Source organism: Amblyomma mixtum, chromosome 8, assembly GCF_055824585.1.
Source record: "Amblyomma mixtum isolate Tamu chromosome 8, ASM5582458v1, whole genome shotgun sequence".
NCBI lineage: Eukaryota > Metazoa > Arthropoda > Arachnida > Ixodida > Ixodidae > Amblyomma > Amblyomma mixtum.
The window spans coordinates 34,701,087-34,715,188 of NC_143019.1; the positions used below are offsets into that span (position 1 = coordinate 34,701,087).

The following is a 14,102-nucleotide window of genomic DNA, read 5'->3' on the forward strand; positions in this document are numbered from 1 at the left end:
TAAATCAAATTTGGTGGTCGTTTGTTTCGTTATTTCAGGTTATTGAAAATATGACACCCTATGGGTACTTGCCGGGGAATCAAAATTTGTTCATTACATCGGGAAGATGGCAAAATCGTCTTTCGTTGGATCGCGTTTTAACTGTACTCGACAAAGCAGCAGCTCTAATGGGTTGAGTCGCACATATGTGTGACTCTTCGCTTTAATTTACAAAGCTTAAAACACTTTATTTATTAAATCGTCTCCACATTAAAACAATTACGATTTTTCACTCAGGTCAGCCAGTTCAGTCACGTTTTCTTGAACACGGCTCAATCGCATCCATATTTTCGTGAACCAGACCAGCTTTGATCAGTTTCTACGCTGACTGAAGCATTGTCGAATCCCAAATTGCAGATACTCGATATTGGAATCCTTAGTCTGCCGCTACCGGCCAATTTGACTTGCCCTCTTTAGGATTCCAGGACTTGTATGACATGCAGCGTGATAGGCGGCGGACAAAATATCGGGGGGGAGGGGGGGGGGAGGGGGGGGGGGAGGGGGGGGGGGGAGGGGGTGTAATTTCCTTAGGGTATTCTCAAAAGCAAATTCATCTTGGCACACATGCAGGGCACAGGTATCTCGCGTAGATCACTCGGCTGATGGTAAACTTAGTCCTTCCATTTCTACGAGGGCACCTCGGTGATAGACATGATTGACACATACGCAGTTCGCATTGGCTAACTAAAATTAGAAGGACGGTTAAGCTACGCCTTAAGAGTAGAGGCGATAAAGCTTTTTCTTGCTTCTCTGACGTCTTGTTCGCGTGTTTATATTTGGTTTTATGTTTCGTGATTGGTATAATGTCAGTACACATCCCCAACACACTTTACTGTCGTATACACCACAACGCGTTTACTTGGTGCCCCTCCGACACACTTGAACTGAATACCTTTTGTGGCATATATTTTGTAAAAAAAACAAAACAACTATTTGTTGCATATGTGTTGTATTCCCGCCTGTCACGCAGAGGGTTAGCCTGGATTCGACCGCCAATGGCAGCGGATTTCTTTTTTCTTTTCAAACTTCATGGAATATTTCCGTTACGTTTTCGAGGCCTTCCTGTCAATCCTAGGTCAAGGTAACGGCTTCCTAGGTCAAGGTAACGGCTTTTCGACCGAACGAGCTGTATACGCTGTCGCGTAAAGCAAAGAACGTGAGGCGGCGTAAATTTTAAGAAACTCAGAAACTAAGAGTAGAAGAACAGTGCACACTCAGCACAACGCACATGACGGCAACGTCCAAAAAGAAAGCTCAATGGAACTCAGACTGAACAATGCGATAATTAAACAAAACAAATACCATCATCATCATCGTCGTCAGACTGACTGCCCACTGCAGGGCAAAGGGCTCTCCCATGTCTCTCCCATTAACACTGTCCTTAGCCAGTTGTAATTAACCAGATTTCATTAGGACGTCATTAATCCGCGTTTGTTCTCTCACCCACTCCGCCCGCTTCCGATCTTTTAACGCTACACCTATCATTCTTCTTTCCATAGCTCGCTGCGTTGTCCTTAACTACGTTTCTGCCCCATAGGTGAGTACCGGTAAGATACAATTGTTGTATACTTTTTTCTTGACGGATATTGGTAAACTGCCGTTGATGATCTGAGAAAACCTGCCATATACGCTCCACCCCATTCTTATTCTTCTAGTTATTTCCCTCTCATGATCCGTATCAGCGGTCAAATACTATAATGCACAACAATTAGTGCCACAGAAAGATTGCAGCCCTAGAGAACAGTGACAGCACTGTCCTGATAGAGCAGGAAGCAAAACAAGAAATCTGTGACACAACATAGTCAGTCATCGTGCGCGAATAAAAAGCCAAATTCAATTTGCTTAAAATCAAAACCATGCAAAAACCATTCTATAAAATTTAGAACCATCGTTTTGCAATCTCATCTTGTGCAATCGGTCTTATGCAAACAACGGAAACAAATTTGGCTAGGGACAATGATTTCTAAGCACGGTGGAGGCGGAGTCAGAGCTAGGGAAGAATGGGATGGGTTGAACCGAACAAACAAAAAGAAGACCTGCTCGGCGCGCGTTTTAGCGGCTTTGCTTTCGTCCGGCGCTCTAGTTCGTCTGCTAGCCATCCTGAATTCTGTAGCCTTACTACCGCCACTCACTACAGAAAGTTTGAATTTTTTTCAATTGCCTCAAACTGCGCTCTTCACCAAAGCTTTATTGCTCTCAAACCTAAAGACGCTGTGTAAATACCTAAAAAGGTTTATGATATTCTATGTTACCGTTTAACGTATTCGAAAGAGAAAGAGTTGATACAAGGGTGCAGCCAGTAGTGTTGCAAAAAGGTGACTTCAGTGCACGTATCATTTCTTCCACAGCCTCCCGCTTTTGCTTAATCTTCCTGGCGGCCCAAAATAAAGCTTTAATTCTGAACCTGAATTCAGTATATCCTAAGACATTACACGGCATACAATGCAGGGCACAATAAGCAAACGTCACATTTAATTTCCTTGTTACTCTTTGTGTTGCACATAATTTGCATGCGTCCCTCTGAAATTTACCTTTGTACCAACTTATGATTCAAAAACGTAACTACCGCGATAAGGAAGACCGTATGTTGCTCTGAGAAGGCGGCGCTCACTGAATGTAAAAAAGTTTTACGGTGCTGAGGAAAATTAAGTAACCGCAGTGCAGCACTGCTAATTCTACATACACGTTACAATTTGATAAGCTGCACATCTGCTGGATGTTGCTGGCCGTCGCCTCTTAACCCTATTCTGAACTACACTGCAGAGCCCCAAAAAGCGGTACAGTACCGCTTTTTGTTCCTCTTCAGTGTAGAATAGTGTGTCTGCGAAACCTCGCAAGATAAGAACAGTAACATGGCTCGCAGGCAAAATATTTTTACGTCTCAACGTACCAGTGTGGCCTTCGAGGAAAGGCGCACTAAAAGGCTCCCCACCCATTTGGGTCTTTTTCAGACGAAGTTTCGGAGGGGAAGTAGACGACGGCATGCGGTTGTAGATACTGACTTCCTAAATGCCACCGAACCCCCGTTTTGCTCATACTTAAACGTTCTCAACATTTACAGGAGGAGGCATAACTCCAACAATGGACCCCAGCGGTTACACGACGATCCGCGGTGTTCCCATGATGAGAATATTCTCCGAAGACAATGTGCGTTCAGCAATGGAGTATCGACCACGCGTCAATGACGTCATTATAGCTACATTTCCGAAATGTGGAACTACGTGGACTCAGTACATTGTCTCCAACATCTTGACCAGAGACAACACTCCAGTAAAGCCAGGCGAGTACATGTTGTTCTCGCCTCTAATTGAACTGACTGGAGCTGAAGTTGCCAATCGACTTGAGCGGAAAGGACCCGTGGTCACGCACTTGCCACTCAGCAACATGGTTTTCTCTAAGCACGCAAAGTACATTTACGTAGCTAGAAACCCATACGACTGCTGCGTTTCCTCCTATTACTTCTTTTTGGGCCTCACTCCAAAAAGCTTCAAGGACACGTCCTTTGGCACATTCCTCGATATGTTCCTTGGGGGAAAGACTCTGTGCGGCGGCTTCTTTGAGCATCTCTTGCCTTGGTACAACATGAGAAACGAGCTGAATGTGTTGTTTTTTACATACGAACAGCTGAAAAGAGACACTGGTTTGTGGATTCTGAAGATAGCGGATTTTCTTGGCGAAGAGCATGGACAGGCACTGAGAGAAGACCGAGACTTTTATGACAGAGTTCTGCAGTCGGCAAGCATAGAGAAAATGAAAGTGATTTTCAACTACAGCCCTAACGAAGAAATACTAAGCCTGGCGGACCTTGCAGAGGAGAAGTCGCTGAGGTGTCTTGAATTTTTCCAAACATTCAGGGCAGCAATGCCTGAAACGCACCAAGGCTCAGTTTTCGTTAGGAAGGGGAAGGTGGGGGACTGGAAAAGTCACTTCACACCAGAACAGATCAAAAAGACAAAGGCCTGGATAGAAGAAAAGACGAAAGGAACTGACGTCATGACGTTGTGGAAAGACTTGGATATTCCTCATTGACATCAGCCCAAAGCTAACTTTTTTTACGGCGTTTAATAGTTAAGCGGCATACCCGGTCATGTATTGCTGTACAAAACATGCAAAGAAATGTCGCCTCAAACAGAACAGTAAGTCTGACAGCAAACAGGTTCAAAAAAATTATACGTTTGTTAGGAATTGAAGTTCCAGTTAGTGTTTTTGTTTAATCCTTCTGGTTCGAGATGTGATAGCGTGAGAATCGTTCGCTTTTTCATGCCTTCATGTTGTCCAGGTTTCTATTTTTGTTTCAGTATTCTGCAATGTATGGTGTGAAATAGAACAATAAATACAAAAAAAATGTGAAAGCATGAGCCTCATTGCAACAAAAATAAAATACTCGTATGTTGTAATTCTTGTTGCTGAAAATGCAGGCAGTTTGATATTTTTCGACCAAATCATATTCAAATAAAATCTCAGGGCTTCATTCCTCAACTGCAGCAGTCCGGTGCCTTGTCGAGGAGCGCCATCCCTGCTCGAAGGATGTGATGTCTTTGCAACCTGTGTACCACTTAAATCTCTCCCTGGGCGACCACACTGCTTGCATTTCGCGCGCTAGAATTCGCCTTCATAGATCTACTCAGCACCGCGTATAGGTCATTATGGCACCAAATGGTACAAGCCTGTTAAAATATAATTCTGCAGCTGCGGCTTATATCCTGTGCACCAGTAGCCTTAACCCTGGCCATGCTTAATGGATAGCTTGAAAACGCACAGGCATTTTCCTCCTTTTCTTACTCGGCTGGTAGCTTTAAGCCCATGATACAGATGCTTCAGTACTTATCGATTACTTGAGTCTTGGCGGGATGACTTGATAAGGCTTCGAATCCCGTGGCGTGCATTTCTCCACCTAATAAAAAAAATTCCGCGCGTGTATAGACCTGAATAACCTAACCTGGGTTGCAGCCTGATCTTCGGTTACCAGAAGCGCAAATGCACTCCGTGACCAGAACAGTTTGTGACTACCCTTATATATTACTTGCCCGAAACCTGCTATATGAAGGGATACGGGTGGACAGCAGGCTGTGGGCTGCTATGGCATATGGACTATATAAAGAGGAGGAGGCAGCCATTACTAGAGTTTGGTGAGGGAAATAATTTACGGATAATGAATGCTTTTTTCCGGAAAAGGGTGAACAGGTCATGGACATGAAAGAGCCTCATGAGACAGATCTAAATGAAATAGGCTTCGTACTCCGCTCTTACCCTGGAATCGTGCAGGACGCGGAGGTCCTCGCCGAAGTGGGATGTAGCGACCTTAGGACGATAAGATCTGGAACTAGCAAGCCACGACCCTACCACCGAGTTAGCAGCAAGCGGGAAAATGGAGAATTCTTGTTCTCGCCGCAGTAATGAACGATAATCTCACAGTTGTCGTTAAGAAGTGCGCAGTAGAAGTAGGCGGTAGAATGGTTAGACAGGATACCGGTAAGCTTACTAAGGAGACGAAAGATCTCATTAAGGAACGCCAAAGCATGAAAGGCTCTAACCTTACTGAAAGAATAGTGCTTGGAAAGCTCTCAAAGCAAGTCATTGAGCGCAAGGTGACCGACTATGGAAGTTTAGTATGAAATGAATCAAGCATGCCCTAAAGAACGGGGGTAGCCTTAAAGCGGTCAAGAAACCAGGCGTAGGTAAATATTAGACCTATGCGCTAACAGACAACGAGGGCTATGTCATTAGCAATATGGATAAGATAATTAAAGTTTCCGAAGAGTACTTGTAATCAGTAGCCAATGTTCCAGGGACCACCGCTCTCCAGAAAATCTGGCATCATCGGTGTTGCCGGCACTATGAGCGAAAAAGCAGGATGCCCTCCTGCCATCTAGGTAACGTTTCCTTGTCACTTTGTTACAACCTGGCCACCTTTGCGGGTGGCAGTTGAAGTATGATTGGTCGCCAGAAGTTGACAAGGAGGGTAGCCTGGGTCTCAGAAGCCCCACTAATGGCTGTGTCTGAAGCACTCGCTTGATGGCGCAATGGCGCATCGCTTGACCCCCGCACCATTTCACAAGGAGAGGCATGAGGACTACCAGCGGTATATGAATGTAAAGCAAGGAATGGCCCATTCCGCATATATGGTCATGTAGTCAGAACTAGGTGACAGAGGAGTATCTATGCGGGGAGGATATTTAATGTTTTTGCAATGTATTCCTGAAGGTAGGTTAAGCGTTATGCGAAAAAGAAAAACGCAATAAAAGAAGAGTATCCGTCTCTGCGAAGTGATACGCCAAGACCCCAAGCCGCCGAAGAGACCCACTCACGCTATCGCGTCGTACCCTTCAGGCGGAGCCAAAGTGTCCCCTCAAGTTTTTGTTGCGAAAGCAACACTACTGGAGCCCAGCTCGGCTCGTGGCGGTGCGGCTACCAATGGATCTTGAGTCGCCGTTGCCTAGCAACCGCTTCAGCTGCGCTCCAATAGATGGCGCCGCGCCGCTGTTTTAATGCGCAAGCTTTTTTTGCTCATGCGTGGAGAAGGAGGAGGAATTAGAGGAAAGGCAAGGAGGTTAACCGGAGAATAATCGGTTTTTTACCCTACACAGGGGGAAGGGGTTGAGGGGATAAAAAAAAAGAAAGAGAAAGGAGAGTAAGAGAAAATTGACGTAACATGGAAAGTCAGCGTTCTTTAAAGTCACAGTCTATCATGCAGGTCAGAAGTTCTCAAGAAGCGGAGCAGTGCCTTGGAGGCCTTCACCGCCGATGATCGCCGTGGCCAGTGGCCGAGAATCTTCATTTCCGTCAGTGGGCGTGGATTCATACGCTCCAGCGCACGGCTGAGAGACTGCCTTTCGGCGCTGTAGGCAGGGCAGTCACAAAGAATGTGGGATATAGTCTCGTCATACCCGCGGATGGCACATGCAGGGCTATCAGCCATTCCTATTAAGAAAGAGTAATGGTTGCTGAAAGCAACGCAAAGCCACAGGCGACACAGTAAAGTTGCTTCACGTCGTGGTAGGCCGGATGGAAGTCGGAGCTTGAGATCTGGGTCCAAGGATTTTAAACGTGAATTGGCAAATTGGCCGGAATTCCACGCGGTAGTCGCCGTCCTGGTGATCAGTTCGCGCGACCTCATCCGCGCGATGATTGCCTGCTATGCCGCTGTGGCCCGGTAGCCATTGGCAGATAATATCATGTCCGGCATTGATGGCAGAGTGATGCAGTTGTTGAATTTCCGCGACCAGTTGTGCATGGGCTCCACAGCGAAGAGGAGCCTGTAAGCCTTGGAGGGCGGCTTTAAAATCAGTGAAAATAGAGCAATGCTGAGTGCGCTGCTGAATGATGTGTTCAACGGCGACACGAAAAGCGGAGATTTCTGCACCCGTCGAAGAAGTCTGGGGAGCTATCTTAACTCTGATTTCTGTAGTTCTTGCAGGAATGACCACGGAGCCCGAATAACAGTTATGGTTCACTGAGCCGTCGGTGTAGATGTGCACGCGGTTTGCATAGTGCTGATGAAAAAATCTCTGCCTCTTCCGTAACCGAGAGTAGAGTAAGCATGAAATGTTTACGGGAATAACACATTGTTTGTAGATGGTACTAGTAAAAATCTTGAAATGGGTCTAGTGTTCAACACACCACACCGCACCACACTCTTCTTGTTGCGTCGAAGCGATCGCCTGCAGTAGTGCGGGCTTAGGTAGGCAGCCGCGAACCGTGGCGGCCTTGTCGCTTTCGGGAGCGGCCGCATAATCATGGCGTTGTCGGCAGGGGCGTGAACAGTCTTCTGCTGTGGCGTATCACTCGCAAAGCGATCGCTTTCCGCAAGACGCTTCCTACCTCTCCTTTCATCAGGCTCCATTGCTCGGCTTAAGCAGCTGTGACGGTGGCGGCATTGAAATGCAGGACGATGCAGAAGCGTATGCGGACACGACGAGACGCACGCCTGACAAGAAATATATGCAGCGCGTTCGAATACTCCGCGAGCGCGTATACATCTCCCTGCCAAAGGGGGAAGCTTCATGAGCTGAAGGCCCAGCGGCCGGTCTTTTACATGCGGGAGTGTGGGACCGTAGCGCTATCCTTGGGGATGGCGCGGAAGCAGTTTTTCCGCACAAAGCCCTTCTCGCCCTGGAGCTCCCCTCTTGCTCTGAACGGCCCTCTCAGAGTCTCGTTAAATCTCGTACAGTGCCCGGATGCTCTCGTTTAAGTGCCCGGATGAGTGGAATTCAGTGCCCGGATGTTGGCTCTCGGTCTCGTCGTGACGTCATCACTCTGCCGACAACGGAAGCTAAAAGCATTTCATGCTTAATATTCAAGAGTGACTTGTTTTAGTTCTCTGGGCGAGAAATCGGTCTTCTTCCTGACGCCAGGTATTGAAAGGAGCACACGGGGATTGTTCAGGCTCCAAAGTGTCGAGGATGGCCTAGAGGCGGTGTAAACTGGGACGGCAGAATGGCGCGATGTGCATCAATGGTGTCAGTAAACGATGTGCGCGGCCTGGTAAAAGCAAGGCCGGCAAGGTGGTGAGAGAAAACCCGGGATATGTGTCGGAAATGTGCCCTCAGTGCGTCAACTGTTAGGTAGGTGGGGACTGAATGCTCCTGGGCGATGAGTACAGATGCAGCCGTAGAGGCACATTTTGGCAATCCTAGGCAAGTCCGGAGAGTTTGAGCTTGGGCGCTTCGCAGACTTCGTATGTTTGTTTTTCGAATGTTTTCAAGTGCAGGGAGGCTGTAGCGAAGACATCCGATGAATAAGGCTTTGTAGAGCTGCATCATACGGGTGGCTGTGACAAGAACAGCCACCTGCCTCTCCAGTAGCGCATCGCTTAACCGCTGCGCCACTGTACAGGTAGTGGTATGAGGAATCGCCGCCATATATGAATGTTAAGTAGAGAATGACCAATTCTGCATTGATGAGTATTAGCCCGTGGAGCTCCGAATGGTGTGCGGTTTGGTGACCAACGCGACTAAGCTACACAAACGTGCCAACGGAAACACCAGTAGTGCACAATGTTTTCGCATCCATAGCACGTAACCAGACTTAAGTGCCTACGGTATTTTTTGTGTTTGTTTTGAAGCTGGTATCGTGCTGCATTTTGTTTTCGTATGATTCCTAACCTGGATACAGGTATCTGCACACAGCGATGTTTCCGATGTTTCCTGTGGTCCTGGTGTCCTTTAGTCCTGGCCTGGTGTTCTGTGACTCCTTGGAACGTAATACTCTGTGCGCAAATTATCAGCATGAATGCTCCTACTACAAATTTGTAGTTTACACGTGAGATACCTTGATTCACCTGCACCGTCCGGTACGACACTTATTGGAAACCTGCTGAGGCAAAACAATGATGATGTTTAGTGTCTTCAAAATAATGTGGCCAGGCTTCTCCCTCCATTGTGCTTCAATTTCGCATTTAGAGGCTCCTTCGGGCTTCCAGTCCTTGCGCAGTCAGTAGGGATGCGTCCTAAACCCATACGAACGTACCTCGTATATACCGGGTGTCTCACCGACTACTTTACGCAGTTTTTAAAAATAGAATTGTGGAACTCGAACCGCGCTTTTTTCGACATAGCATTGTCAGCGGTTCAGTACATCACAGCGCAGCTAGGACGTGCTAACAAGCAGGCTGGTTAAGTAATACTGAATAGTTAACTTTTATCTATTACTGTTAGGCTCCTTAATTCTAAGAAGCGTGTAGCCAACCGTAAATAATATCCATATCAGGAATTTCAAAAAAGCCGTTACCCTCGGCGCTGTGGCCCATCAATTTTTGGCTACATCAAACCAAAATACTACATGCGTTTTCGAGAAGCTTGCAGGCAAGGCAACCTCTCCAGTGCACGTGACTCATCGAAATAGCTAAAACTTGTAGGGACAGAGAGCCTAGCATAGCCGCATTTTCAAAATTCTAGAAATTCTTATGAGTATTACTTACAGTGGGCTACACGCCTGTCAGTAATTAAGGAGCCTCACTGTAATAGTTAAAAAAATTACTATGGAATATTAGTTCACCAGCGTGATAATTAGCAAGTCCTAGCTGTATTCTTATGTACTTCACCGCTGACAATGCTATGCCGAAGAAAGCGCGCTTCAAACTCAAAATGCCATTTTTTTTAAGTTGCCTTATGTGAAATACCCCGTATAAACTTCCTGGACGCCAATACATGACGGAGAATAGGTGACGCTGGCTGTGATGGCGACTTTGGTACAGTAAGCAAAAAGCAGTGCCTACGCGATTCTACTACAGTCACTGCAGTGACTACGTGGCTTTTTTCAACGGGATGTGTGGCTCTGTAAAGTAGAGGTAGAATGTGCCTGTGCTACGCAGCTGTGCTATGCGCCCCATGGCTCAGAATGGGATGCTTATCAATCTCAGATGTCCAGGTATACTATAGTTAAAAAGAGCCGCCAGTAATAGGCTGCAGCTCTAAAACGCACAGCCTGAATTCCTACACCACCAGTCATTGCCGCTGCGGTAAGCATCCGCTCGCGCGTATGCGTACGCTCATTTTTCCGTACCGCAGCATGATACATATATATATATATATAAAAGTGGAACAGACAGGCGCACACACGGCCATGGAAATGCACAAGCTAGTTTTGTGGTTTGGAAACACGCCAAGTGCTAGAAACGACGCCATGTCATTTTGCTTATTCCGCACAACCGTTGTGAAATTGCGCAATTTCTTTTTAGCTGACTTCTTCGTCTTTTTTTTCTGTGCTATTTCTTTTTTCCCCGCTGTAAACTCTCAAGGATTTTCACCAAATGGCGCTGCACCGTGTTTTATTTTTTTAAAATTTCATTTCGCACTGAGGTAGATGAATAGAGGAAACATATATTCACCCCCCTCTAAAACAAAGTGCGCGTTTAAACCACAGTGCCACAATACGGCCGTACAGAACCCACCTATGTGCTTTTCAAAACTCATTTTTCCCCTCATCTATTAATATGTGGAATGGTCTTGCGGAATTCATTGTCACAGCTCAAAATGTCAAAGAGTTTGAGAACCTTTCGGAATTATATTACAGGCAACAGGGGAATTGACAACTGATCATGCTGTCGTTATGATTTCCCTCATCCTTGTTTGTTAGGTTGTTAAGTATTCGTGTTTTGATTATGTTTGTGGTGTCTTGTCTGTGCCTGACGTTTTTGTTCCTCGATAATTAAAATAAAAACCTCTCTTGTTATGGCCCTCAAGTGAGGGCTACGGTATTCCCAAATAAATAAATAAATAAATAAACAAAACGAAACTTAGCCAGCGCATGTTTCCACATTTAGAAGCCGCGTCGTAGGTAGATCATCTGTGGTTGAGAGGACTGGTTGATGTTGTTCGGTTGTTTTCGGACGAAATCGTAACCTTGAGACGTTTTGAATTTCTCCCAGGTGAAATCTGTGCGAAATGCCTTCGAGCATTTCGTTCAAACATGTCCTGTTCGTAGATTTGGCGAAAGACGCTTGCGTAGTGCCGACGCTGAGAGGTCGCGTGATGTAGGGCTCACTCCATTCGATGCTGCCCCTTCTTACTGCTACATGCCAGCTGTGCTTTATAAATATGTGTAACAACTGGTACTTTCTTCGTCAAGCACAGCAGCAGTCCGCTGCACGGTTCTCTTGGCTGGAACACAGGAGCTCTATTCTGACAGCTGTCGCACGAACTGCTAGCGTCCTGCTTCATATTCGAGCGCTTGGATACTGGTTATGCGTGCTTAAAATATTTTTTCCCTTGACCACTTGTGCAGATCAAGCAAAGCTCATTTACCTGGACTCTGTTTCAGAAGTGGGTAAAGCGATTCGTTTTCCTCTCGAGTACCATAGTCAGCAGGTCTCCCTATCCGAAGGTTTCACTATAGAAACTGACTTAGGCCTAAGTTCTAACCAGGAAAACCTACCTCATTAGCTCATGTGAGCGTATATACAAAGTTAAAAATGCTAAATATTCCATTCGTTATTCCAGAACAGGCTACCGACACACCATTTTTTTTTATCGCGAGCTGTCTTGTTTAAAAAATTGCGTTATACGTTAGAACATATGATCACGCAATGGTGTTCGCAACGTCCGCCAAAAAATTTATAAGTTAATTGCTTCGTGCTGCTGTTTTTGTTTCGTTTTAGTAAGCCGAACGATGGTGGGACGTGTAGTTTTTGTTTGGGTCACATGAGGCATGATAAAGACAGCAATATAACAGCCGATGTGTCCTTTACTCTCACTCCAGCTGTTGAAGCACGCTGGCTTAAGTGAACTAAACCTACGTATCGGCGACTATATTTTAAAGCAAAAATATTTTAAAATTTTTTGCGGCTGTCGTGACTTTAACACTAACTAAACGTCACAGCCATCGTTTGGTTGATGAAAGCGGAACAGAAAAAATAATGAAGAAGAAACTCAAGTAGAAATTCTTCACTGGCTGTAGTCTAATGCCACGTGCATATAAAAGTATCGATGGTACAGTTATGAGTATCTATATGGGAAATCAATTTCGGATCTGTATCTTGGATTGGTATCGGAAATACAATATTTGTAGGTATCGGCTGAAGGTATTGAAGATGATTTTCTTAATTATGTTATCCAGCCGTGATGGCAAGTTATAAAGCTTTACACACATTCGTTGTTGATGAAAACTCCACCTTATCTAAAGAGCTTCCTCTATGACCACACTTGAAGCTATATCATTTCCGGGCATTTGCACAAATCAGAACGAATACTTTTCCATGTGGGGCGGAAGACCACGATGACAACCAAAACGAAGACAGCACGCTCTATATAAACAAAAAGAAATTTCAAAACGAATTACTTGGGGAATTCATAACGAGTTTAGTGCGTTTTGCAGTCTTCAGTTCTGTCTAGAAGAGAAAAACATGATTTGTGTGCCGCAGCCTGCAGGTTGACTTCAGCTGGACCGTCGAAACGCCACAAGATCAGTGACGAAGGCCCCGAAACAGGACCCGATCCGCTTATTTTTGTAGCGAGAGCTACACTACGCCAGCTTTTCGAGCCTTCAACGTGGCACCCCTTGAGCTTAAAGCCCCTCGATAATTTGCGAGGGGCTTTACTTGAGCTCCGTGGCGGCCCCGTTGGTCACATGGTTGGTCACGTGGTGCGGATCAAATGCTGCTGCCGGCGGCGCGGCGCGCCGGCGAAACCGAGCTGCAACAGGTGTGCGCATGCGCCTTGCGAGAGGGAGGGGGGAGTGGAGAGAGCGCTCGCTCTCGTGTCACTTCAGGTTTAACCAGGACTAAACCACAGCCAGTTTTTATGCGAAGCATACTAGCCGCACAACCGAGCTCTTCCTTGCTGCGCCGCGCGCGGCCGCGTAGCTACCACTTGACCTACATCGGCGCACCACGTGATATGACGTCACAACAGCTGTGAAAGCTGGGGCTCAACTCGTGCGCTCGCTTGCGGACGCGCAGCCTCCACCGGCGGCCTAACTCCCGCTTCTTCCGCTAGGGGCGCTGACGTCACAACAGCTTTGAAAGCTGGGGCTCAACTCGTGCGCTCGCTTGCGGACGCGCAGCCTCCGCCGGCGGTATGCTTCGCATCCTAGGCTTAACCATAAGCTAAGCCAGGCCATTTTTTTTTGTGCGCTCAGGACCAAACCGAGTTTAAAACAGACCCCTCGCCTTCCGATTCAGTCATTTGAGTTTGAGACCTGCGAAGCTAGCGTTTATGGCTTTCGTCGCTTAAGTACTCGACCGTCAGGGGTCGTGCTTGGCGCCCGTACGCACCGTTCCTCTCACCACCCCTTACGGCGAGTGTCCCGTACGGCACAAACGACACCGTGACCGGGTACCGGTGGCTTGCGTGGTCGTGAGGGCGTCGATTTTCGCACCTGTATGGTGCCCCGCGGACTTCAAACATGTGCCGTTGACCGTCTGGATTGGCCCGAGAGCCCGCCAGTCATTCGGTCAGCCGAAGGCTGCTCCGTTGCAGTATATCTAGTTACGCTCATCAGTCTCCGGAATGGCGGGTGCTCAGCTTTCGCCAGGTCGAGGCAGTCCTGTAACAACATAGCAACTTAACTTAAAAACTTAACTGTAACACTCGAGCATCGTGCAGGCTTGCCGCCCGCGGCGGTCC

At 46.8% G+C, this 14,102-nt stretch overlaps 2 protein-coding genes across 2 annotated transcripts in view; both read left to right on the plus strand.

Annotated features, from left to right (window-relative positions):
* LOC149332012 (sulfotransferase 2A1-like) overlaps positions 1 to 14,102 on the plus strand; it is a 252,829-nt gene that overhangs the window by 234,871 nt on the left and 3,856 nt on the right. The gene's annotated exons all lie outside the window — the stretch shown is intronic.
* LOC149332029 (sulfotransferase 2A1-like) lies at positions 3,121 to 4,224 on the plus strand. The gene has a single exon (XM_089555663.1). It carries the CDS (start codon positions 3,121 to 3,123, stop codon positions 4,066 to 4,068), a length of 948 nt encoding a protein of 315 aa, XP_089411789.1. The 3' UTR covers positions 4,069 to 4,224.